Source organism: Haemaphysalis longicornis, unplaced genomic scaffold (assembly GCF_048455015.1).
Source record: "Haemaphysalis longicornis isolate Haplotype H1 unplaced genomic scaffold, Haemaphysalis longicornis Haplotype H1 scaffold_12, whole genome shotgun sequence".
NCBI lineage: Eukaryota > Metazoa > Arthropoda > Arachnida > Ixodida > Ixodidae > Haemaphysalis > Haemaphysalis longicornis.
The window spans coordinates 89,376,800-89,402,442 of NW_027526225.1; the positions used below are offsets into that span (position 1 = coordinate 89,376,800).

At 47.7% G+C, this 25,643-nt stretch overlaps 2 protein-coding genes across 11 annotated transcripts in view; both read right to left on the reverse strand.

The window, feature by feature from the left end:
• The window catches only part of Lk6 (MAPK interacting serine/threonine Lk6 kinase), a 100,936-nt gene extending 86,627 nt beyond the window's left edge, over window positions 1-14,309 (reverse strand). Inside the window, exon 1 of one of the 2 annotated variants that reach the window (XM_077693713.1) lies at window positions 14,188-14,309. In XM_077693713.1, coding sequence (XP_077549839.1) covers window positions 14,188-14,211 — 24 coding nt within the window. In that variant the 5' untranslated portion in view covers window positions 14,212-14,309. The remainder of the gene's footprint in view (window positions 1-14,187) is intronic. The other variant, XM_077693712.1, reaches the window with a different exon arrangement.
• An 840-nt stretch (window positions 14,310-15,149) lies between these two features.
• P120ctn (adherens junction protein p120) overlaps window positions 15,150-25,643 on the reverse strand; it is a 91,838-nt gene continuing 81,344 nt past the window's right edge. For 7 of the 9 annotated variants that reach the window (XM_077693716.1, XM_077693724.1, XM_077693723.1 and 4 more), the window contains 2 exons: window positions 24,924-25,064; window positions 15,150-17,646 (listed from right to left, as the gene is read on the reverse strand). In XM_077693716.1, the coding sequence (XP_077549842.1) occupies window positions 17,503-17,646; window positions 24,924-25,064 (285 nt within the window). In that variant the 3' untranslated portion in view covers window positions 15,150-17,502. Of the gene's footprint in view, window positions 17,647-22,491; window positions 22,554-24,923; window positions 25,065-25,643 lie in introns of all 9 variants that reach the window. The other 2 variants (XM_077693721.1, XM_077693718.1) reach the window with 2 other exon arrangements.

Below are 25,643 nucleotides of genomic sequence, written 5' to 3' on the forward strand. Positions count from 1 at the left end.
GCTATAACACACAGCGACGGCGATTTTACATCAGTAGCCAATTGTCAGTAGCAGAAATTGTCCACGAAGTTGCCGTGTGCATGGGATAAGCCATCTGTGCGCCCAACGCAGGACACACAGCAGCAAATAAAACGCTTATTTAAATGTTAGCACGACGAGCGCTATTGAAACTGTCGAACATCGAAATTAGTGTACACGTCACCCGAAAAAGGGGCCCGCACAAATTCGTGATGTGAAATTCGGTTTTACTGACGTTCCTGCGTGCGAGGGCAGCCACAAAACTGTAGAGCCAACATATGCTCCGACAGGCGCTGCTGACGAAGAAATGCTGGAACGAAGCGTTGAGGTGATCAGATGGCTTCTCGGAGCGCAGCCTGCGCTCTCCTTAATAACATTCGCATAAAAACCAACATAATTTATTCTTTGGCGATGTTCCAGACTTGTTTTTATAACTGTTGAGCCATCGGCAAACATAAAAGTAGGCAGAATTGCTTATTTTTCGTCCGTAAAGGTGCCGTTTTGTGATACCTCCGCCGCTGGGGGCGGCTGACCGCGCCGGCCTCGTACGAGCAAAATATGCCGCAGCGGCTGCCAGGAGGCGCTGCCTGTGCCGCTCAAGTAGCAGCGCACTAGCCCTATAGGGACCGGGCAGCTGGACGGGTGGCGCCACCACTCGGCGCTCCCCTCGTCAGTGGAATGAGCTGGTGCATTGGACTACACAGCCTCCCGTTGTTTTTGTCGTGTTTGCTTCGGTACTTTGAATGTTTTGGTGGTGTTGTGAGCGCATATGTGCGGTGAAACAAAGTCTAGACAGATGTGTTGGGTTCTTAGATGCAGTAATGACTACGTAAAATTGTCGGACGCTTCTAAAGTTGGGTATCGGCTGCAATGGCATGAGCGCTTTTTGCAGCGATCTGCGCTTGGCTACACCCGTTCTGAGTGCGAATAAAACTACTATTAGTATTATTATTTTCTTCTTAAATGCACTAATGGCTACGCAAACTTATTGGATGCTTGTAAGGTTGGGAATGGGCTACAGTGACACGAGCGCTCTTTGCAGCGCTCTGCGCCTGGCTCCGCGCGATCTGAGTAAGAATAGAGCTATTAGCAATATTATTATTAATTTCTACCACTTTAAATTATCTTCACTGGTTTCAATGACTACGGTTTCCACGCCAGCCTTAGCGCTGGGCTACCTCGATACGTGTGCTTTAAATAGAAAGGCACCTGCATACGAGATGGATTACCGTGTAGCCGTAGAAATGTTGCGGTAGTTTACACTTTCTGTAACCGTGAGCTTTGTGCCTTCGGTTTTGGTGAGCAACACTGTGACAGCATGGGAGCCTGAAAGCCAAAGTGGAAATCCCACGTTTGTGGTGGTCATTTTATCAAGAGCCAAAGTTATTCACCAACTCGACAGCCCAAGCTACAAACCATCCCTCCTCCCCTTCCCGTTTTACCCTCTGCGTAGAATAAAGGCTGGCACCGATAGTTACAAAATGCGGCAGTGTTAACGTCAGCCGGTGTTTTTTAATGCTTAAGTATTCTTTATAGAGTAGAGTACGTAAAAAAATCGTGTAATGCCTGGTGAAGACACCAAAAACGCGCGATTAGTTGCCTCAAATATGGGTGCTTGAGCCCGAGTCCTCCACCACAGACACATTTCCGACACGCTGGAAAAAGTTTAGATTTAGAGAGGGGGTATGGAAGTTCAAAATTAAACGGCAAAATTATCTAGCCCTCCGTCTAATGATTATGATGGTTGAACATAAAGCTTTCTTCGTGCGAAATCGAATGGGAAATGCTCAAAGTCAAAGACGCTGCGATCAAAAGACCAAACTGCGTGCTGGTCAAATTCGACGCATAACTAGTCAAAGTTTAAATCCAGAAGGCAACCAAGGAAACCCATACGATAGAGCTTTGCGATAAACCATCATCGTCGTTAGACGGAGGTGTGCATGATTTTCCAAGCGTAGGTGGCAGCTTGTAAACCGACCGCAGCATTCAGTTGTGAAGCTGAGTACAGGTTTCGGGCACCCCTTGCGTCCTTCAGCCACGCAGGAATTGGTTTTTGAAAAACCATTTACCAACTAGCCAGCAACCATTGCAATTCTTGTAAAGCAATGCTTCTCCACGACAAGCAATAACATTCTACTATCATGTGGTATTTATTCTATCAACGATTCCCGATGACTGTAGTAAGAGCATTTCTGTGAAATTAAACACGTTTCAGCCGTAGGTAATGAAGATACGGAAGCGTCGTCCGTCACAATTTCTGTTTTGAGGTCAATCTTCGAAGACACCCTCCAACTTTGTCTTTCGCTTGTGCACGACGTCGGCGCCGTTTCGTCATCAACTGCCAAAGCAAAGGCCAGCGCCGCAGCATTCCTAGATCGGTTGCACACACCGGCTTTGTGGGAGCATTTAGCGGCAATATACTCCTCGATTCGCGAAACTGCATGCAGGCATGAAAAAATTGCATGAAGCAACGACCTTTCACTTCAAGCTTGACTTCCAGCTTGGCGCATTGAGCGTCGTCTGCTATTTGTAAATACTGAGTATGGGCGTAAATAACACACATGGCATGCCTCGCAAACGTCACATCCACACTCAAGATTTGCCGATCTGAAAAATGCAAGTGGGGTTACGTTCGCTTTGCAAGCCGCACCGCAGAAAAACGACAGAAAGCCATGCACAACTACTCTGCGCTGACCGCCACCGGCATTCCACTGACGAGCGGTTCGCCACGGGCGGCGCTGTTCGCTGAAACGACGGTGGTGCCATACAACGGCCGCCCGGTCCCTATACGCCGGCGGCTTTCAGGCGCGTGTGGGCGTGTTGTTTATTCGTCACAGGGTGCTTACCTGTCAGATAAAACCATAGCAGGGTCAATCATTGTTATTTATGAAATTCCCGATGCATGAGTGTTTTTTACCCGGTAAAAACCGATAAACAACAGGCACACACGCGCGTGAAAGCCGACGGCGTATGGGAGACCAAGAGACCTGCCGAACCGGATGGGGCGGCACTCCGCGGGAGAAAACAATGTACCCGTAAGCCTTTGTGCTTTTTACCGGTCACCTATTCTTACGCGTCCTGGCTTGCAACATGGCTTCTTTTCGCCCCAGCCAAAATCAACAAGGGCGACATTTATGTGCTCGTCTTGCAAGAAGCTATCGAAAATCTCTGACAAATCTAAAATTCAGAAGCTAGGCTTTTATATTGACATAACAACTTTAAATAGGTAGTCTTTAAACTTTAAACAGTATTGTGGCTCTGCAGCCAAAGCCAGCTTTTGAGCTTGTTCATGAGCCACGCCAAGTACGAATGTAACGCTTATTTGCGGTACGTGACGGCGCGCTCGTAGAAAACGGCTCGCATAGATACTGGCACCAGGTTTCCCGCTATATTACAATCGAGTCCACTTATAACGATACTGTTTATAACAATATATCGTATATAACGATGAACAGCTATGGCACTGTCAACTTTTGCATTCTTTCTATGGTAAAATAAACCGCTTATTACAATGCTCCGGTGCCACGATATCGGATATAACGATTGAATCCGGTTATATTGTGCCCCAAACGTGCAACAGTGACGACTCTAATGGCGCGGTTGCGCAGCCTACTCAGGTAGTGTCTTCGTTGGAGGCCCGATGCGTGACACAGTCCCTCGAGGACCTTGTTTCCGCCAAGGTCATTTAGCTCAGTTAGGTGACGCACCTATAGATGCTCTTGGAAAAGATTTGCGCTAGCTTCGCGCGCGGCAAACAAAGGTGACCGACTGTGGCTTCTTTTCCGCGAATTAGTAGTAGTCATATGACAGACATTGCTGGAATGCGAATAAAATGTTTTGAGCTCTGTTCCGTCTTTTTATTTCGCAACCCGCTTGTAACAATTATCGGTTATAACGATGGGATCTCCTCGGCACTTGGATACTGTTATAAGTGGACTAGACTGTATTACGAAGCTCTACGGCTCCCCGTATATGCCGCCGTGTCACTGGGGCTTCGGTATCCACACTCGGCGTGCTCTTCAGCGATGTCGTCAGCCGCGTGGTTCCCAAGAGGCCCCACGTAGATGTCCTGGTGGCCGCAGCATCTGATGTTTAACCCCGGGCCCTGCATCGCTATGTTGATGAGGTAATACTTGAATCTTGCAGGCTTCAAGAGCTGCGAGTCGGTGATGCACGATTATGGTCAGATACTTTCCCGGCGCGTTTCTATTGGCTACAACTAGCTTCTGCGGGTCTGCAGTCTCTGACGGAGACACTGGTAATTTCTCTCCACGCAGAGTCCACTTCCGAAGCAACATCCGTATGATCTTCCGAACAGCGTGCACGTAGACCACGTACGATATATCCGCCAATCGTTTTTCTGGACTCTTGGCTATCGTTTATTGCCCATATAGTTTCCTTGATGCAGCGACGGATGGATATGCCGTGGTGTCAGGAGGACCGTGTAATACACCCTAATTTCGTCCGGGGCGTCTAAGACCTGTTTGATGATTTCGAGACAACCTCGGAGGTAGATTTTCATTAGTAGAGATCTGACGATCTTCTTTAGTAGGAGCTGTTCAACATGGGCTCAGAGCTGCATGCGCCAGATATTTGAAGGGGGTGGGCGCAGCGAAAAAATGTGTCTCGTAAGTACTACATCGTATTTCACCCAGGGATTCATACACCCTCCCCAACACCCCCCTAACACCCCCCTAAGGATTTGGACACCCTCCCCCCAAAAGAGCCAATCTTACGACATCCACGGCTACAGAACTTACGGCCATCCGTAGCGCTCTTCACACCATCGAGCAAAGTTCGTGCCGCAGATGGGCTATCTTCTGTGATTCGAAGCCTGCACTTCAGTCACTCCAGTCAGCGCTGTGCCGGGGACCTCACGAACAGCTCCTGACAGAAATAAGAATGGTATACGACCGTGCTGCCCAGGCGGGTCATGATGTCACCCTACAGTGGCTTCCTAGCCACTGCGGCATTGTCGGCAACGAAAGTGCGGACGCTGCCGCCCGGCTGGCGCATCAAACAGCGACAACTGTACTCATCCCATTGTCTAGGACGGACGCAGCTAGGGTCCTCCGCATTCTTGCCCGGGAAACAGCTATCTCCCAATGGTCTCCAGAAGATTTCACATGCGCACGCATTGGTGCCTTTGACCCGCACCTGCAACGTCGCCTCGCACGGTCTGACGCAACTCTTCTTTGCCGTCTCTGGCTGGGGGTGGCATTCACAAATGCTTACTCGTACTTAATAGGGATGGCAGCAAGGGCGGAGTGCGAAACGTGCGGCACATCGGAGACGATACGCCACGTTTTATGCGAGTGCCCACGCTACTCGGCTGAAAGAAAAAAGCTGTCGTCAGCGCTGAGGAACCTGGACTCTCGGCGGCCATTTTCAGAGGGAAAGATTCTGTGCCACTGGCCTTCTCAGTCATCCGCTCAGAAGGCGACTAAGGAACTATTACGTTTTCTACGGGCGACGAACTTGAACACTAGGCTAGAGCCTCCAGTGTCAATCACTGTCAGTGCCTCAGTGCTGGGCATACGTGTCTGATCCAACTTTTTCTCTTTTTTTTTCTCTCTCTTTTTTGCCCCTTTCCCCTTTCCCACGTGCAGGATAGCAAACTAGGCTCTAGCCAGGTTAACTTTCCTGCCTTTCTTCTACATTCTTCCTTCCTTTTTTCCTCCCCCCCCCAAAAGATTTCGCAACCATGGGCACTCTACATGGGATTTATACACCCCCCCCCCCCCCCCACCCAGGCCCCCAACAACCCCAACCCCCAAAAGAATTCCGACCCCCCCCCCAAAAAAAAAAAAATCGAATATCTGGATATGCCCCTGACTTCACCTAGCGAAGCGGTATTTCGTTGACGACACTCCAGCCAGCGCCTTCACAGTGCGTAGCTATAGTTGGGGCGGTCATCTGGACCACGGCCGCTGGATGAGAGCGCCCGCAAGGTCTTGACACAGTGTTCGACCTCGATCGTGAGTGGACTTCGGCAAAAATCAAGGCCATAGCTTTCTCGACTTCCCGGACAGCTAGGCAAACCGCTTCCAGCGGTATACGCCTAGCGAGGAACCTCTTCATGCAAGTATAGTGCCTAGATTCCAGGCACTATAATGCAAGGCCCATCGACCATTGCCGTCTGCAACGAAAAACAAATGGCCTCTACGAGGAAAAAACTGCCGCGTACATCTATCTATACTATGTGCTTTCGCCGCTGCAAATATCGTCGAAAGACGGTGGTCTTCTGCCGCTCGTGCAACGTAACGCACCCTTCTCTCGCTGCTCCCATGTTTAATGTAATGCCAACTTTCCCAATTCGATTTTCCCGCGATGTTGGCGATAGTGACGACGATGTGGTGAGTGCTCGTCCCTTTGTCATGTAGCGGGTGGACCACGCTTGCATTGCTCATGCGGCATCTGGCAGGATAGCGCGCAACTTGCCTCTTTTTCTGAGATTTTTTACGCGTTTTCTCTCTTTTTCTACGTAAATGCCAATGTAACATGTCCTCCTGCAGGTTAAGGGAACGTTGCTACGGTCGCTTATGAACTGATATCATGGCTCAAACGCGCCTGCGGTTGTTTTGGCGCTGCATAAAGTGAACGTCTATACGACCTACTACAGTGGTTTCAGTATTTTGGAACAGTCTTGCCTATATATTCTTCTTAAAGACAAATTGTTTGTTTTTGGCCCAGTGATTGAGTAGAGTGACAGACAAACAGACAGACCAAAATGTTTTGAGTTTGGGTAGCCCAAGATGGATTATTGTCTTTGAAGGAAATAACGGTACTCTCTTAGGAAACGCCTGTGTTTTTCTGCTACAGCCGTCACGAAATTAGAATCACGCTGACGCGGCGCTTTAGAGACAATGACTTTTTTATCTGACTCGGGATTGGTCGAGGTTCCACAACCTTAATATCCGTAGATTTTCCCTCCTAATGCTGTAAATTTTTTCTACGTTCCTTACTTATCTTATTTTCTTCTCCCTATTTGCGTACTTTTTCCCCTTTTGTTTTCGTTTTTCGCGTCACTATGTTCCCCCCCACCCCCTCCTGAAGTAGCAAGTCCCGCCGTTTTTGGGGCTAACCTCTTTAGTAGTCATTAAAGGGACCCTGCAACACTTTTGGCACTCGCTTTCACTTTTTCCTGCGCGTCTGGAAGCACTGCGAAAGCTACAGTTATCGCCAGCACGGAGCGGCACTGCGTGATTTGCGCGTCGCGCCAGATACGCCTTCTATTCCTGCTTTTTTTTTTGGCTTTTTTTTTTTTGAAGTTCCTATCGAAAAGCGTTCATTGCTGAAACTGAAGGAAAACCGGCTAACAGCCGCTACATGGCCGTAGTGACGTCATTCGAGCCGTCGAAGAACGTCAAGACCGGGAAAGAGAAAAATTTTGTGAGCAAGTTTATAAGTTGTCTGATGGGCATAGAGCAGTAATTTTTGGCTGAGGTACTTTGCGACCCCCCAATCTAAGTACCGGTTGTGTTGGGTGACTACGTTCTGCAAGCATTTAGATTAAAAAAAAAAAGTTGGAGAAAGTGTTGCAGGGTCCCTTTAAATCTCTCTCTCTCTCTCTCTCTCTCTCTCTCTCTCTCTCTCTCTCTCTCTCTTCTACACGAGCCACGTTCAGGTAAACGTCACGTGCGTATACGGGCCCCAAACATAGGTCGGATAAGGTCGGAGGCCACGGGAGCTAATGGACTCCATCGGCCCCATGAATGAAAAGTTTGTCCGACCTCTCGATATTTTCGAGCTTCGGGTTTTTCGGCTCGACAAGAGAAAGGGAGAAACATTTCGCTCAGCCGAAGAATTGGGAAACAAAGCTAAAAGCACTGCAAGGCCGCGGCCAAACCAAACGCACACGCCTTGCTTCTGGGAAAATTCCTTTCCTCGTCTTTCGTTTATTTGGCAGAGCCTTCGGTATGCGTATCCGCCAGTCCTGACGTGGAGACCGACAGTTAAAAGGGCTTAGTTGTTTTTTTTTAAAGCGGCGGCCTTAAAGATAAAAATAAAATAAAAGCAAAGTGTGGAAGGGGGTTACATTTTCCGGACGCTTTACGCGCTTTCCTTTTCTTCTCAATACTTACGCTAATAACAACAACAAAAAATCCCGGGCCATCTTCACGAATGTGAAACCTGGTGAGGGGCGAACACGCAGTGTGTAAGCGTATTCTTGGCGCCTTGACATTTTTGCCCACGGATATGAAACCGTTGGGAGGTAGAGGTATACAGCGTTGCTGTAAAAGTAACTTGTCTTTGAAGCACGAAGCTCTCTAGCGCGAGGCGTAAACGAGTGTCCCGGTGTTTTAGCGGGTGGTCCCCGCTACGCGAAAACTCTCCAAAAGAGAGATTTAGCATAGCGGGTAGGTCCACTAACGCTATCGACTGAGCACTTCCGGATTCGTTCCGGCAGGGTGGATCAGTTCCGCTATGCCCGCGCTTCCGCTGAGGGGCGACCTCCTCTTCTTACCCGCGCGCGCATGCGCAGTCGGGTTCCGGTAACACGCCGCCGTAGCGTGAGCCTCCGCTAACCGCCTAGAAGAACGGATCCGTGATTTCAGCACGCGCCGCGGCTGCGCGGTGGGATTCGTTCTCCCCTGTCGGCGCTCGAGCCGATGCGTCAGTATTTCAGTGTGTCGCGGCGTATAAAACCGTTGCTGCCAGCCTTGCTCTCTCAGCTGACGTTCAGCGCTCGGAGAGCCCGAATGGTGGATGCACCAGCTCCGTTCCATGACGCTCCCTTGACGAAGTAACGCTACCGCGTCTCACACCAACACAAACGTAGACGTCACTGAAACCTTTTCTGTTATTTTGTCGTCAAGCCGTACATGAGCACACACACACATCTCCACAGGCTGCGCTGGTCGGACAAGGTCCCAACGAGTGTCACATTATTCGAGACTGAAACCTTTTCTCTTTGTTCAGAAAACGTGTACGTATCAGTCGTTGTCTGTGATTTCAATCGGGATTTGAATAAAATGATGTTCATCCCAACGGAAAAAAATGGAACATATCAAGCGCAGAAATCACATATCCTACAGCAGGGTAAGTTACTGAATATGAGCTGCATGATCGTGAACTTTAGAAGACAAACGATGTATGTTATACGTCTGGCAATCGGCATATCACGAAACGGCAAGTAACGAATGGGTCTACAACCCTTATTTTCAATCTAAAGGCAATTCCGAGAAGTAGAAGTCACAATTTGACGTTACTGTCGGGAGCAATTAGTTAGAAACGTTTCTGGCCTGAGCGCCAAAGGAATGCCCGCCGCTCGAGATCTCCGGAAAAAAAAAGTATCATAATAACAAAACCAAATAACCGAAAGGTACACAGAGCTTCAGTTTAAACGACAAATGAGATGGTCCCTTACGGACGACTTAGTCTGATGAGAAAGTGGGGTCGGCCGGCAGACTGTATACCGACCCAATCGTATACCAGTAGTGTGCATTATACACGAATTTTAGTGTTTATTTTTTTCAAGTTAAAAAAAACTCGTTACTTGCGAAGACTACTTGCCGGTGCATTCGGTTATTACTTGTCGCACTGCACGTGGTAGGAGGGCAATGAACTGGTAAAGCGTCGAGCGAAAATTAGAGCTAAGAAGCGAAAAAGGTAATTTTCCGGAGTAATTTCAAGTTTCTCAGATAATTCTTGAAGCCGAAGAAATCCCGGGCCATTTCCCCTAACATGAAACCTGTGGAGGCATGCAGTGTATAAGTGTATTCTTGGCGTTTTTGCCAACGGAGATGAAACCGTTCGGGGGTAGAGGTATATAGCTTTTCTGTAAAAGTCTCCCGTCTTTGAAGCACGAAGCTCTCTAGAGCGAGGCGTAAACAAGTGTCCCGGTGATTTAGTACCATGACTACATGAGACGAACGACGATTACGACGACGACGACAGGAGACGCCAACAGCCCCAGCCTTTAAGGGGCTTCTTCGCCCCTAAAGAGAACATCCTTCCGTCTTCCCGGAGTACAAGAAATCTATCCATGCAGCAGGCACTCCGCACAAACGTTTCTTCCTATCAACAAAGTTCAGAACTATTGCAATTAAACGTGGTATAAACAAGCACGACGCGGAAGTTATGCCTTGAGTAAAATATCCAGAGCGAATAAGCCAGCGGGTGAGACAGTTTATTTTTGTTCTCTACAGACCGGACAATGCTTGCAGGTGATACGCGGTGTAATATTACGCGCACATACTATTTCGACTAACATCCCCCTTGCGCAACGTTAGCCAAATGTCACGTTTTGTTAAGTAAGCCACACGCAAAAAAAAAAAAAAAAAAAAAAACAAAGCTGTCGGAAGTGCAGAGCAGTGATTCGCCATAATGGGCTGTAGCGCCTCACTGCAACCACCCAATGCAATTCAAACTTCCCGCTTTCGCAGTGCTCGACCGCCCCCTGCCTGAAACTGCGCCAGCGGGAGTTCTGTTCTTGTGCTTGCTTTTTCTCCCGCAAGTGCCGGCGTTGCACAGCCACTTTTTTTCGCGCTTAATCGTAAAAACCAACCCAACGAGCGTTCCTAACTAAATGAACGCGGGCGCTGCCGGTTAATTACGTATATTTCGCCTCAATTGTACCTGCAGTTTTCTTTGCGCTAAGCAACGGGGAGATGTATGATAAGTGCCAGTGGTTTACGAGTTTCGAACGCTTTGGCTTTCGAAGCATCTGGGTTACGCCGCGACGACAGAACGCCGTGTGACTCTATACTTGGGTCCAGCGAACGAACTACGACGACAAGGGGAGAGCCCCTAAAGTGCTCTTCCCTTAAAAAAAAAGGCAGCCGCGGCGTGATGGCACTGACGTCGCAGATCTGAAAGCTTTCCCAGAAGTCATTAGAATGCAATGCGCCACGAACGGGACACACCGTGCTCGGCGTGTCCTTTCTGTTCGCTCCGTTCTTCGCGCACTGCATACTAATCACGTCAACCAACTATCCTCTCAGATTGCCCTGATGTTCCCACAAGTGTTTTCACGACAGTGATAGGGCTGCTTATTCCTTACTAACACAATTCAGAACTTCCCGCTTAACAAATACGATGACATTCAGCTGACAAGTGGCGACAGCTGAAACGCGAAACCGATGTGAAAGGGGAACGCGCGGGCACGGGGCGAATGCGTCAGAGGGCGGAATTTGAGAACCGCACTAAATTGCCTCCGCGCTCCCTGCAGTAACGTGAACCTAGAGTAAAATTAGGAATCCATCAGTGCGGCTCAACCACGTGGCTGTAACAGCACAAGGCCTAGCACCGCGTGGTAACGGCAGAGAAAGAAACAGAAATAAAGCAAGGAAGAAAACCAGAGGAAAAAAAAAAAAAAACGAGCAGAAGAAGGAACAGTAGCGTCCAGGGGGGAAAAAGATGTTCCCGGATAAAAAGAAAATAGAGGTGGAGGGGGGGGGGGGGGAGAGGAAAAGGACTAAGTAAAAATAAATGTTGGTGGAAAGCAAATATCTTTGGTTGGGCAAGAACAGCCGCAACGTCTATTTTAAGACGCACGAAAAACAGGCACCGCGCTCGCCGCACGCTCCCGACACCGGCTCGTTTTTAGTGAATTCAGACGAAGAAACAAACGTTTCAGCAGAAAAGAAAATAAGAAAACAAAGTAAGGTTCACTGGTGCGTCTTCAAGAATGTGTGACATCTCGTCCCTATCCCCTGCGAACTTCATAAGCTCGGATTGATGCGCACGCCTCGCTATTCCACACGGCGCGAATGTATCTACGAATTCGCAGATGCGGCGCGGCTCGTGCGACAATACCATCTATTTTCTATGTTCACTGCTGCGACAAATTGCCAAATGTCAGGCGGCGTTCACATAAGAAGTTGGACTGTTCGATACGTTTTTTCTGCACGAGTGGTGCCGCAGTTGCGAATTCGCAGGCGAACCCGCCGCACGGCGTTTCTCGCACACCATGCATGTCCGTCTTGTTTCGCGTTCTAGCCGTCCCAGTGGCTACGTGAGCTCGCTTTAGCAGCGGCTGCCTGCCGCTTCTTTCGTTCACCAGTGTCGGCACTTCGGCGCAGTCATTCCCATTACTTCCTATTCTGCTGCACACTATCTTACAACGCGGTGCAAGCGGCCAGTGGATTCACGGCGCGCGTCGGCAGGTGCAGGTGTCGAGCCGCGCTCCGACTTGACGTCTCCCTAGCAACGTCGGCAGCGGTGCGACGGCAGCGCCACCACAGCTATGCGCTCACCGGTTCTCTTTTCTTTCGCACTGTTGAAGGATCGACGGCGAAAACTCTTATCGACATGCCCCACCTCTTGCTTACGGAAAAAAAAAAGAAAAAAAGAAAGGAAAAAGGTGGTGCGCGTGTTATAATCACGCCTCGAAGCGCCCGAAACCTTCATTTTTCTGACCAAACGCTCGTAGTTCCGCAAAGGAAAATGGTAAGTTAAAATGTACGCAGGTTTGCAAGATTGTTCCGACAGTTTCCCTTTCGTGAGGCGGAGGGGGTTCAGATAACGGTACGATGTGTTGTGTTCGCCATTTCCAAGCTCTCTTGTGCGGCGGAATAAAACCGACACTCCCCCGCTCCCTGCCGAGTGACTGCTGCTGCGCAGTGCTGGGAGTATTCCACCGGGTTATGGTAGCAAATAATTCACGTGTTTATCGGGTACACTGTAATGAGACTGGTCATATCTTGATCACGCTTCGAGGGAACACGCGAGCGCGAGGCATTTGGTCTGGCGCAGAACCCACGCGCATGCGCAGGCGGTGCGCACTGCTTCACTGGAAGCATGACTGGAAGTGTTTGCGCTCGTCCGCGACGTTCGCGCTGCTGATAATGCCGGAATCTGTGCCGCCGTTTGAAACGTATGAACTGAGAAAAGTCACGATCTGCGCCTTGGTTTTGAGCCAGGAAATTCAAAAATGCGCTGTGACCATCTTTTGTGACCGCCGTCGTGGTTTTTATGAGCGAAGCTGTCCCCTTGAAGATGTTGACGAGTTGAAGTGAATCTGTTCGGCCGCTGCAAACGAAGACGTGACGTTCGCTGGTCGTCAGACGGCGAAATTCAAGCGGGAGCAATTTATACCACTTATGACCGAATAAACATAGGCAACATTTTGGGATCACACCTAAACCAATTATATATCAGCAGGAGACATGCCGTGAGGCCGACACCTGTTAAATAAATTCATGCACGTGTCGTCGTTCTTAGAGCTATTTTGTTGCGTCGTGTTATGTTCTTAGTTACCTTCTATGAGACACGAAACGCGTACGTAGCAGACGATGAGCAGACGACGTTCCTAAAGCGCATGCGCACTCAGCTGGCATTAGATGGCTGAACAATATTGTTACAGTGGCTAGAAGAGCCACTGTAATATTGCTCGACTGTACCCGTCAGCCATTCTTTCGGGGATGTTAAAAAAAAATCAGCAGACAAAATGAGCAGCGAGTAGCCGGTCGTACACACACACGTGCACACACACATTTTTTTTCAATTCTCCAGGGGCGTGGCAATTAAACCCTTACAAATCGGCATTCCCAGTACGCTGGCGTGTGCTCCATGCGGAATCGATTATTTGATATTTTCATTTCTGTTTCAAGCTTTATTTCATGTCGAACCAAAACAAGCGCCCCGCTGTCAGCAGGTTTAATCAAGAGCTAGTTTCATTTCAAATCTCCCGCCGGTGCGCCGGCGCTCGCTCGACGCAGCGGCAGGCACGACGCAGCCGCGCACCGGGATCGAGCTCCGTTTAGTGGAACCCCGCAGCGCCCCACAAAGTTATGCGCAATTGGACAAGGCACGCCCCAAAATTGTCGTCTCGAGCACAGTGAGTGCGAACTGAACTTACAAAGTTGCAAAAGCAACCTTGTGAAAATCTGCGTCTCAAATACCATTTCGTCAAATTTCGGGCGAAACCTACGACGCAGCAAAGCCGCCGAATGCAAAGTAAATGCCAGATATGAAGGTATCACTTCAACTGCAAGAACCGGAATGTCACTCATCCGAGACGGCAGTAATAGTCTTGTTTACGCCACGGGAAAGGTGCCCTACCATGTGACGCGAAACGTTGAGCGGTGCTGTAGAGAGGGGCTAGATTTCCGGCTTGTTCATAGCTTTTAAAGTGCAATTTGCGCCTAATGCAGCATATTAGGTATTCAACTACTGGGTTAGCTCGTTCTCTGCGTGTGACACAACGCAAATAATTCCACATACCTCATCCAAATCCGCGTAGTTCATGCTGAGAAACCGGCTACATGCCGGAGGTTCCTGGTGCAGAAGACAGAAGCCTGGCGGGCGGCCGGAGAACTAACAACCTGCGCGCTTGCAATGCTCTTCGCCAGGGAGCGGTACTTAACAGCGCAACTCTCTTGTTTGAAGAAAGTTTCATTTGCAGTGTTTACTGCACTGCAAATCACGCTGAACCAGATGCGGCAGTGCGGCACCCAGACGCAAAATGCGACTTGTGCAACAGGTTCCGTCAATGAAGCATATGTATCAATTTAAAGGAGAAAAAAAAAAAAAAAACTACTCCATCGCTGAAAACGCCACGGCCATTTGGCCACGGCGGCGTCGGCAACACGGCGATATTTGGCCGTGATCATGGGTATATAAAGCATTGAGCCAGTGCAAAACAAGCGACGTGCCGTGCGCTTGGCTCGCTAAATCTTAGTCGCTGGAAGATATGCAACTTGGCTTAGTGCGCAGACTCCCTGCAAAGAACTCGACATGCTGCAGCTTTGATTGGATGTACATGATGTCTAGAATTAGACACATTTTTTTTTATTCTAATGACATCACACGTGAGAAGTTTTCCTTTATTTGCTCTGGCTGCAGATGCCAGATACCCCTAAAGCATCCCAACTTTTGTACCCCGTACCACAACAAATACACGCGCACGCTGTCTACCGTGCTCACATAAAACATTAAAGAAAAACAAATTTGCAAGAATAAGAACTGCAATGCAGATTGCATTGTAACCCTCACCTTCTTACCTTTATTTCCCAGGGCCAGCTTCCATTCCGAGCACTAATTTAACATTGAAATTCTGTTATTTCATCCAACAGAAAACCTACATCATCGGTACGTGCTGCAGAGAAAAATACTGCTTTAAAGTAAGCAACTACTGAACATGCATCAAACACGGTACTCTTTCATGACAAACAAAAGACTCTACATTGGTCCTCAAAATCACCTTTATTTCAGAAGTTACAGTCCATATCAGATACATTATACAGAACCAAAAATGTACACTAGTCATTCAAAAAGGAAAGGTGTATAATGTAAAAGTTACAACATGCCATTATAAAAAGTTGCCTATGTTCACATCAATCAAGAGAAGGATGCCTCGATTGCGGTAATTCATTTCTCAATAAAAGAAACAGTCCTTTAGCGACCCCTACTAAAAACAGAATGGAATGTGGTGACATCCTTGCACAGACATTGGCTGAATACAGAGAAAAAAGCAACGCACCATCACTAAAAAGACATTCATATAACTGTACAGCGTAGACCTTGGCAGAGGGAGGGGGCAATTGAGTGCCTACTATAATGTAAATGCAAAAACAAGCTAACGTAACTATTCCTTTCTGTCCAAACGAAAACTAGCTAAAGTATTTAAATACCGTCCAAAGAACGCACACGATTATACACACGCAATGACACAAGACTTGTTCACACGCCGGCCAATGCACCGCAACGAAGTAAAAACGGAATATACCACGTAAAATATGGCTTCGCGCTCATTAAGTAGATTCTGCAGAGTCTACAACGTAATGAAATGCAAGTACTACGCGTCAATGAGGACAGAAGAGCAGTATCAACAACGAGCGGGTAAATGAAAGCGAAAAAAAAAAAAAGTTGTAGGACTCTTTCTCGCAAAAGCTCAGCTGCTGGAATGGTGGAGACAAAATGCTCCAAAAATGGCAAAGAGTGCAGGCTTTGGAGGCTGTGGTACTTTCGCTCTTCGCGGCCTGCCTCGCAATTGTCAGACGACAGCGGCAGACGACGAGACAGTGCGTGATGGCGTCTGCTACAGATTTGGTCGTCTGCCGAGACGACTAGCAGACGAACGCGTTGCCCTAGTGCTCAGCACCAACACTACACAAAGCAATGCCTCCCCTCCCCCCATTGATGTCCGCGCACCGCAGGTGCTCGCGGAAACAGTTCTGCGGTGCAGAGACACCCGAAACAACACCCTACGACACCCGCGACCTGCCTCAGTCAGCACAACCCAGGAAATGCAACGCAAGGACCTGCGACACTTGAGCAAAGATCTGTGAAGTCCATGTTGAGACAAGAATAGGACACGCAGAGGTGAAGGGTTTTAAAAGGGACCCAATCACCAGACGCGAGGGTGCTTGAAGCTGCCTGGAAAGAAAATTCACAAGCGCAATGGGGGAGGGGGCAAAGAAGCGGTCGCAAGCGGAAGAAACGGGACGGGAAAGGGGGCGTGCGAGACGCAACTTGGAGTGCTGAAACGAAACATACTCAACCGCGAGCCACGGCAGAAAAACACTCTCGTTGGCACTGGCAGGATCAGGAGTACAGCGTAGTAATGATGATAGAGTGTGTACTTGTAGTAACGTACGGCGTAGTAAATGGCGATGGGGAATTCACATTCCCGGTTTCCCCGGATTTCCCCAGACCCATCTTCCCCAACTTCCCCGAGCTTTCCACACTTTAGGAAAAAGAGGAATGCACCACCCTTTCCTTGAGTTTCGACGTCTCTTTGCAGAAGGCGACGTCGCATGGAGCTGCCTTTGTCGCTGCTACACCCAAAGCAGTGTCGGTATTTTCCCCCCCTACGCAACAAGCGAGGGGGAAAAACGGTGTGTGAGAGAAAGATAGGGGGACCTGGTCTTGACTTCCTTAGCTCCGTTCCATCGCAAGCCCAACATTTTCATTCCTTTATAGAGACAATGAGTGGCGCACCGAAACCACTGCACTGTCCACATGCGCAGTCAGACAGCATCTCCTTGGCATCCTTTCCCATTCCTGGCAATGATTGCTGCCTGTACAAGGGCGAAGCGAATAAGGAGAAAGCACGCGTCTCCCGACAGGACAGCATCCCTCCACGCTGCGCTGAAGAAAAGTCCAACACAAAACAATGAGCACATAGTCAATAATAAAAGCTCACTCGCAAAAGAGACTATTAAAAAAATGGGGGGATGGGGAATTGACTTTGGCTTCCAGCTTTCGTACACAAACAAACAAAGGCCGCCCGAAACGTCGGAGCAGTCCAGTGGAGACCAGCTTCGTGGCGTTACGGGCACGTCACGTAAAAAAACAGAGGGAGAACGTAAGAAGACAAGTGGGTAAAAACAGCGTTTGGGGAGGCCTCGCACACGGCAGCTTGAAAGCGCACACACGCACACGCGCACCGCACGTTGTCGGTTCGTTGGGTGGGGGGTGGATGCCAAGCACGCCGCCTTCCTTCACTTCCTTTCCGCACTGAGCTCGGCTCGCAAGCGCAACGTCCCACAGTGGCCCAAGAGAGAGGCGTGGCGTCCTCCCCTCGTCCCGTGGCCGTCAGACCCAGGAGTCTCCTGCGGGCTGGGAGTTCTGGCTGTCGAGCGCAAGGTACTGGGGGCCCTGATCGTTCGGGTAGCGGTCTTTCTTCTTGTTCACCTGGGCATAGACGGGCTCAGGCGGAGACCTCATTTGCTGCTGCAGCTGGACATGGAGGAGGAAGACGAACCGGAAGAAAAGAAGGCTTAGCGTGCTGTGCTGACGAGTAAATTACCCATTCTTAAAAATACAATCAAACCCGGATACAGCGAGGTTAGAAACTTCTTATTTTCTTCATGCCAACTGGTTTGAGACCCTCGTATGCCTATGCTACACGGCAACTTTCAATTGACAATTGAACGCTCACTTACATGTCTGTCCTATGTATCTACAACTGAGCATTCGATAGACAATTGGTTCAAAGGCCGTTGGAAGGCCTTTGAAACGGCCGTGTAGCACAGGTATTAGAAATTTCTGCGTAAATCGTGCATTTCATATATGGAATTATCAGGCTGTCGAACTGTAACTGAAAGCCGGAATTGAAAGCTGGAACTAAAGCGGTATTCTAGCCAGAATCGAACCTGAACACAAACCGCCATTTTCTGAGCCCGTGAATCCGAGCTGCAACTAAAATGAAAAAATAAATACTGGTTACGGTTTACGACAAAACGGTTTGATCCCCCGTACCTGAAAATGCATTGTCAATACCCCTCAGGCTACTCTCTTTCAGGACAAACCAACTCCGTAACCTCTCACAGACCTTTCCTCTTCAGAGCAATCACAACACAATCAATGTTCTACATGTGGTTGCACCGTGGGAGAAGCACAATGGTGCGCAAAAAACAGTGAAGAATAAAGACTGGCGCTGCAGCACATCCTGAGGACACAAAAGCCCTGTGTAATAACACAGGGCTTTTTCTCAGCACCGGTCTATGTGAGTGGCAAAATTGATGAGCCTAACCCTCTGTTTCGATGAAAACTGACTTTTTACTCATTTCTTACTAAAAAAAAATTACCTTTTAAAGTGCAAAAATAACAAATGCAAAAACATGCCTTTTTACACATTGTAACCTAGGATGCCAAGATCAACAATAGACCTCAAGCCTGATCCTCTAGGGCACCTTACCTGCCAAACTTCAGAGTCATGTTTTTTTGAGTGCAACACACACTTCATTCCAGCACAATAGAATCTTGCCACACTACACATGTACACAGTTAAGATAAGAACATAATATAGCCAAGAAAGCAAATTATGCTGGTTACAGATGATACTGATTAAGAAGTAACGATAAGGCACCATAAGTAACGATAAAGAGGAATTGTGCCCTCAAGGTCACAAATTACTGCGCAACTTTAAGTCAACAGTTGGCAGTAAATGTTTGAGCACGAGGCCCGCAAGGCCAGTTTAGCACACTGAGGAACATGCACTAAACAAACGTCATGACCTGCCTAAAGTTTTTGAAAAGTGTCTCGGCAAATGTACTCACTAGCAGCTTGCAGGCACATTCCGCATGCAAACAACCGTTAACTAACAGTGATAACTAACAGTTACAGTGATAACGAAAAATAGTTAACAGTTACCTAGGAGTTAGTTACCACTAACGAAACAGGTAGCAGGGAACGTAGCAAAAAAGTTGTGGCGAAACAAATATCGACAAAGAGACTTGTTTTAAAAGTCCGAACAGCTACCCAGCTACAGTGCTTCGTGAGCTAGGGCATATTTTTGTCACGGGGCACATCTTGTCAAGCGTATGGGTACAGGTAGAAAAAGAAATTACTGGTAGACTTTAGGGTGGATATTAAGACCCCATGTCTAAAGGCACGACATGCGCACCCCGATCCCATAGGCTAAAGGTATGTCGAACATACCCGAATTCTGTACATACGGCTGCTTGAACTAACTGTACTATCGCCGTATTTGCTGTAGTGGTCACGTATCCGCGTGTTGCCGTTACCGTCCTGGACTTATAATGCTCAGAACTATAGCGTTGCTTTCCTTTCTTTCTTCTTTAAGTGGCAGTGTTTAACACTCACTGATAGCTGTACCTCACACTCGCTTCACAGGTCACGGTGAAAGCAGTACGGCTTAAATTTTACCCATTCAGCGAAAGAGCGGCCGCTCACTGAAGCAACAGCTGGCGTAGCCATCACTACAGCTACGTTTGGTAATCTGTAATCAGTAATAGCGATTAATCATTAACACTGACCCTGCCAGAGCTAGTCAGCGAGTAGAATCGGTTTGCCTGTTTGCGTAAAAATCAAGACATACTGCTCTTGCTGCGAGTTGTGAAGCGGGTGTGACAGCGACTCTGGCTAGCCAGTGAGTGGAGACGGTTTGGCCGTTTGGGCAGAAATCATGACGGACTGTTGTCAATGTGAGTTGCAAGGCAGGTGGTGAGCATGGAGCGTGTCCGACGTACCTTTAGACCCAGCGCATCGAGATCAATGCAAGAGTTGATCCCATTGATGACCTTTTATAATATAAAAACACTAGAAACGTACAGCCTTTTTTGCCTTCTCTACTCGTGTAACTAAAAAAGTGAAAGTGCAATTTTCCCAACAGCAATGCCCTACGGGCTTAGCGATCGTAATAGCAGCGTGTTTTGGTACAACAGCTCTCCACGAAAGTTTAACTCACGAGTCAACCAGGGTGGCTTTGCAAACCACCCTACATCTCTGACGAAAAAACATAGCACCGATGCAACTTGATGTTCTTGCATTTGAAGGGGCCACAAAGACACAAAACAAAACTTTGCCCCGATCGAAAGATTGCCTCCTTAGAATAACATCCGTGCCAGTTTTAAACGCAACTTCAATCCAATAAGCTACATACTGAATGAACCAGAAGAAAGGGTGGCAATTCGCAAGATACCATCCCGTATTTGACTTACGATGCAGTATGTCCAACTCAGTGTAATTGGCTCAAGCCACAAAGCAAGAACAAAACAGGAGGAAAAAAAAGGCCTTCCTACCACAGCCAGATAATGTCACAAGCGCTCGTCATAGGTTAAGCTAGCAGCATCTGCACAGGTGAAGAAAATGCGCGGCCGCTGCAGTCGGCATTTCAATGCGCGGCCACAGAATGGTTTGCAGCCGCTATCAATTCTTCCATCAGGTGCCGCAACCATCTCCTTCGCCGTCGCAGCTACGAAGCTTTGCAGACCACCTTGGTTTTCATTGCGACATTATCTCGCCGCTTGCCTGAGTTTGCCGCAACGGGCCGTTTCCCCTCCTATATATTCTTGCTCCGTGGCACAAGCCGATCAAATTAACCAATTATTGAAATAGTTTCGTGGGGTTGCAGCCGGAACTCAAATCATTTCGAATAAATGCTATTTTGAGGCAATGAGGCAATTAACAAAATGCTACCGTGAAATAACGATTAAAAAAATGGCGTAGCTTGCACTAGTGGGGCAAGGCTGGAGAAACAGCAGAGCTGGTGCCCCTCTCCCTTCGTCGGACACCCGGCTGTTCAAAGCAAACGCTACGAATAACTTGAAGGAAATAATGCTGTGTGCCCAGAATGCAATGAAAGCTCAATCTTGTAGACATCGGTGTCACAACGCGACGGGCCCAGATTCGATTCCCACCACGAGAAGTGTTTTTTTTTTTCTTTATTTCTTTCTTTTTGTCCAACTGAAGGTTTCCTGTTTGCGCTGAAGAATTTACAGCCGGTTAAACAGTTCCGCAGCGAAAAAGCCATCTGAATGACTACAAGTGGCGTTACTCTTCCCTTTGAGCGGTTCTTGCGACGCTGAAATAGCTTCTTCTTAAGTCGAAATGATTATGAACAAATCTCACCTATCATTTCCTCACAATTCAGTGAAGGTTCAGGTGAGCACAAGTTGCCTAATTTAAGGCACCGTCATAGCCTGAAGCAAGAACAAAGCCTATGACGGCGGCGTTACGCCGAACAAGGTTAATACATGCTGAGACGACACACTATGTTTTACTACACTTATTCAGCGATTACAAACATCCAGTTCCTTCACGACAGCGGCAATTAAGCAAACAGACTGCTGATTTCGGCTGCTTCCCCCAGGTACGTCACAGGAATTTTACCACATCGTGCAATGGCACAGTAAGTGGGGGATCTGGACTCCACCCCTTTAAACGCTTGTTTCAGAGCGATGGAATTAACGTTTCCTGTTCCACAAAATTATGGCAAGGTAGGAGATGCCCAATCTTTCGACTGAAGCAGAGTTGTATGCTGTCTTCACGGTGCATTTATTCCATAGAACCTTCTCTGTTCATCTCCATGAGCCCCCACTAGCACCTTCAAACCCTGGTACGGCATGCCACAGGGCTCCGTACTGGCGCCTTTCCTATTTAATAGAACACCCATGCCTCCAACAGCACTTTTGCAGCATAAAAATAACAGAACCACAATAGCCTGTGCTCCTGCATGGCTGGGCAACTCTACTTGTGTCTATCCTTTCTACTGCAATGCCTAAGCCAATTAAAATTTGGTTCAGCAGCTACGACATCAATTGCTTGATTGAGTGACTGACTGACTAACTGACTGACTGACTGACTGGCTGATTGTAGTGTTTAACGCGCCGACACAACGCAGGCGATGAGGTGCACCATAGAGGAGGGCTCCAGATTAGTTTTGACCCCCTGAGGATCTTTAACATGCGCCGAAATCTTGTACACATGGGCGTTTTTGCGTGTTGCCTCCATCAGAAAAGCGGCGGCGGCGGCTGGGAATCGAACCCGCATCCTCATGCTCAGCAGGACAAGCTCCGACATTAATTACCCAGGCACTGCCCCAAATTTCTGCAGCAAAATGCTAGCTCCATCTCAGCATCAGCAACACAAGTACAGCAAACACTTTGTTGACACTGAGTCTCTTGTAAGGAATGTAGGACTGCAATTTGTCTGTTAGTGAACAGGGAAAAGCACAACTGGTGCAGATAAGCTGTTGCACGCACAACGCAGGATCACAGGCAACACACACAAAGGCACAGACAGCAACGTGCAAAGACAGAGAAGACAAAAGACACCCACCACATCTTATTTTAGTTAAAGGAGTGTAAGACCAGGTCGGGAAGATGTTAGAAACCAGGGGGCTAAAGCAGAAGGAGAGAGAGCAGAGTTAGTGAGGCAGGGCAGAAAACGGAGACAGGGTTAGCACACAAATGAACTGGACTGATTCTTGCGAGACACACGCCAAAGGGAGCGTTAAATTAGAATGAACAGAGGCTTATGCGGTTGAGTTTTGATTCAGTGAAGCCTCTGGGATTCGCGAATAGTTTCGTTGATTCCCCGTAGCTACCAATGGGCAGCTAAGGGGAACCCAAATTAGTTTGTTTCTTAACTCAGAAATTCTTGAAGGTTAACTCCATTGAAAATTTTGACCTCTTGGAAACGCTACTTCCATACAGTCCGCCTTTTTTAAAGAGACTGCAAGAGACTAAACACACAGCTAAAATGAGCTAGTCCATGGCGCAAACAGCCACCAAAAAGGGGAGATTTTGAAATCGAAATTGAGAAGAGTGCGGCCATTATGGCCAAGCTGAAGTGACGTTGCAGCCGGCAAGTGAGTGGCCGAACAGAACAAATTTGTGCGCAACCAGCGGAGCTTAACCAGTTTTCCTGGCTGGCTGGAGGACCAGGCACTCAAGCCAAGTGCAATGTCACTTCCGTTTAATGGCTGTTTGTGCGATCCTCCGGCAAGTGCGGCATCATCTGCTACGGAGCTATATTAAACGTTTCTAGCAGATTAATAAGGCACTTAACGGGGTTAACAATCACGCCCCTTTTAGCTTAATGGTACGTACTATTCATTTGCGAAATAAATTTGGCCGTGGTAAAATTTCACTGTAGTCGGCCTTTGAAATTGAGTTTCATAAAATCAAGGTTCAACCATATCAGCCTCTGTATTAGTTTTCAAGAGATGTGGAACAGTATCGATACACACAATACAACTTCATTGCTTTCCAGTTACTCAAGTTAAGTCCATTACTGTCTTAATCCCCTAGATACAAGCACCCAATAAATTTATTTCCTTTTAATTCTTTTACAAACCCTGTGTTTTTAGCCACAATTTAAACACCGCACCTTTTTACTCAGTTTCTAAAATATTTTTTTTCCTTAAGCCAGGTTACAATACTGAACCACATTTTACGCAAGCTGCAAGGTATTTGTTAAGATTTTGTTTCATTTAATTAAGGCTACTTGACAATTAACATAACGAGCATCACACAACACAAGGAAATAACACAAGGACGGTAAATTTTCCCTCTTTCCAAGCACACCGAAAGCCTTCGTGCTAATTTGGGCCCTTTGCAGTGAAGTACGCTTTATTGGCTGCTGCTTTTGTAAGCCGGCAACATTCATTGAGTTTGTGGCAGCACTCATTAAGTAGTGACATGCGACCCGAACTGCCGTAACCTACTTCAAACGCACACTTGTTTCATTAAATAACAATACTACAGTTTAATAATAAAAACCTACAACTACATAACGACAACTTATGACAAAAAGCAGATTTTTTTCTAGAATTTCTTCTCTCAGGTGCAACGTAGCAACTATTATTTCACGAACGGGTTCTTTCTCTCTTAGATTAGAAAGCGTCCTAGACAGGAACACAAGCCGTCGATGCCCTTCAGTCTTGCTGCTTTTTTTCCACTGATTTCAAATATGCCATTACTTCTCGAGTCAGTCAATTAGATCCCAAGATAATTAGAGATAATTAGCCATCTTTTGGTCAAACAATACACAAAACAGTCTTGGTCATAAAACTGTAATCTTTATATTTTCCAATACTATAAATCCTGGTGAATGCAATGGGAGAAGCGGTTCTTTGATGGACCACTTGGAACTAATTTTACAGCTCATTAAACTTGAGTGTTTGAAATGGGCACTCAAAAATGTTCCTTGCCACTGGTGCCACCAAAGTTTAATAAGCTGTAAAATTAGTTCCAAGCGATGCATAAAAAAACTGCTTCAATTATTGCATTCACCAGGGTTCGTAGCATTGGAAAATACAAAGATTACAGTTTTATGACCAACACTGTTTTGTCTATTGTTTGACCAAAAAATGGCTAATTATCTCCAATTATTTTGGGGAGTAATTGACCAACTATAACATCTTCACCTGCAGCTTTTCCTCTTTTTATCCCTTTCAAAGCTTTTCCTACTTCCTCTATAGTTACTAGTGGTAGATCGCAATTTAAGCTTGTGCTCTCAGTAGTTCCCCCTGGTTTAACATCTAGAAAAACAATGGCATGTTTGAAATTAGTGGGAATATTACAGCAAGAGTGACAGGTTCCGCAAAGTTTACTTGAAAATTAAACGAAGTTGTTTTTTAAGAAGGCCAGTGTGACCCCCTTTAATGATGCTGTCAGCAGAGAGATGAACAAAGAATCCACAAGCGAAGCCCTAGAGCGGCTGAAGCGGAGGGAGAGGACGCAGGCAGGCAGAGATGTCACACTCACGGGTCCCGGCGGGAAGATGGGTACGCCTCCAACGGGCGGGCGATGAAGGGTGGGCTGCTGCGGCTGGGCAGGCTGCGGCGACCCCGGCTGGGCTTCGCCACCACCGCCGTGGCTTAGCTCACTCAGGGGCAGCTCCTCAGACTGGACGGACAACACAACGGCACGGGTTCAATCTTCGTGTGAAGCGCAGCTCTTCTAGTATGTGTCCTCCAGAAGCCTTATGTCATCATCATTGTCAGCTTATCTATGCCCACTGCAGGGCAAAGGCCTCTCCCATTATTCTCCAATTACCTCGGTCCTGTGCCAACTGTGACCAATTTATCCCCGCAAACTTCTTGATATCATCTGCCCACCTAACTTTCTGCCGCCCCCTGCCACGCTTGCCTTCTCTAGGGATCCACTCTGCTACCCTTAATGGCCAACAGTTATCTTGCCTTCGCATTACACGCCCTGCCCACGCCCATTTCCTCTTCTTAATTTCTACTAATACGTCATTAAGACGCATTTGTTCCCTGGCCCACTCCGCTCTCTTCTTGTCCCTCAATGTTACACACATCATCTTCCGCTCCATTGCCCGCTGAGTCGTTCTCAATTTAAGTTGAACCCTTTTAGTGAGCCTCCAAGTTTCTGCCCTGTAGGTGAGTACCGTTAAGATGCAGCTGTCATACACTTCCCTCTTCAGGGACAATGGCAGGCTGCCATTCATTATCTGAGAATGCC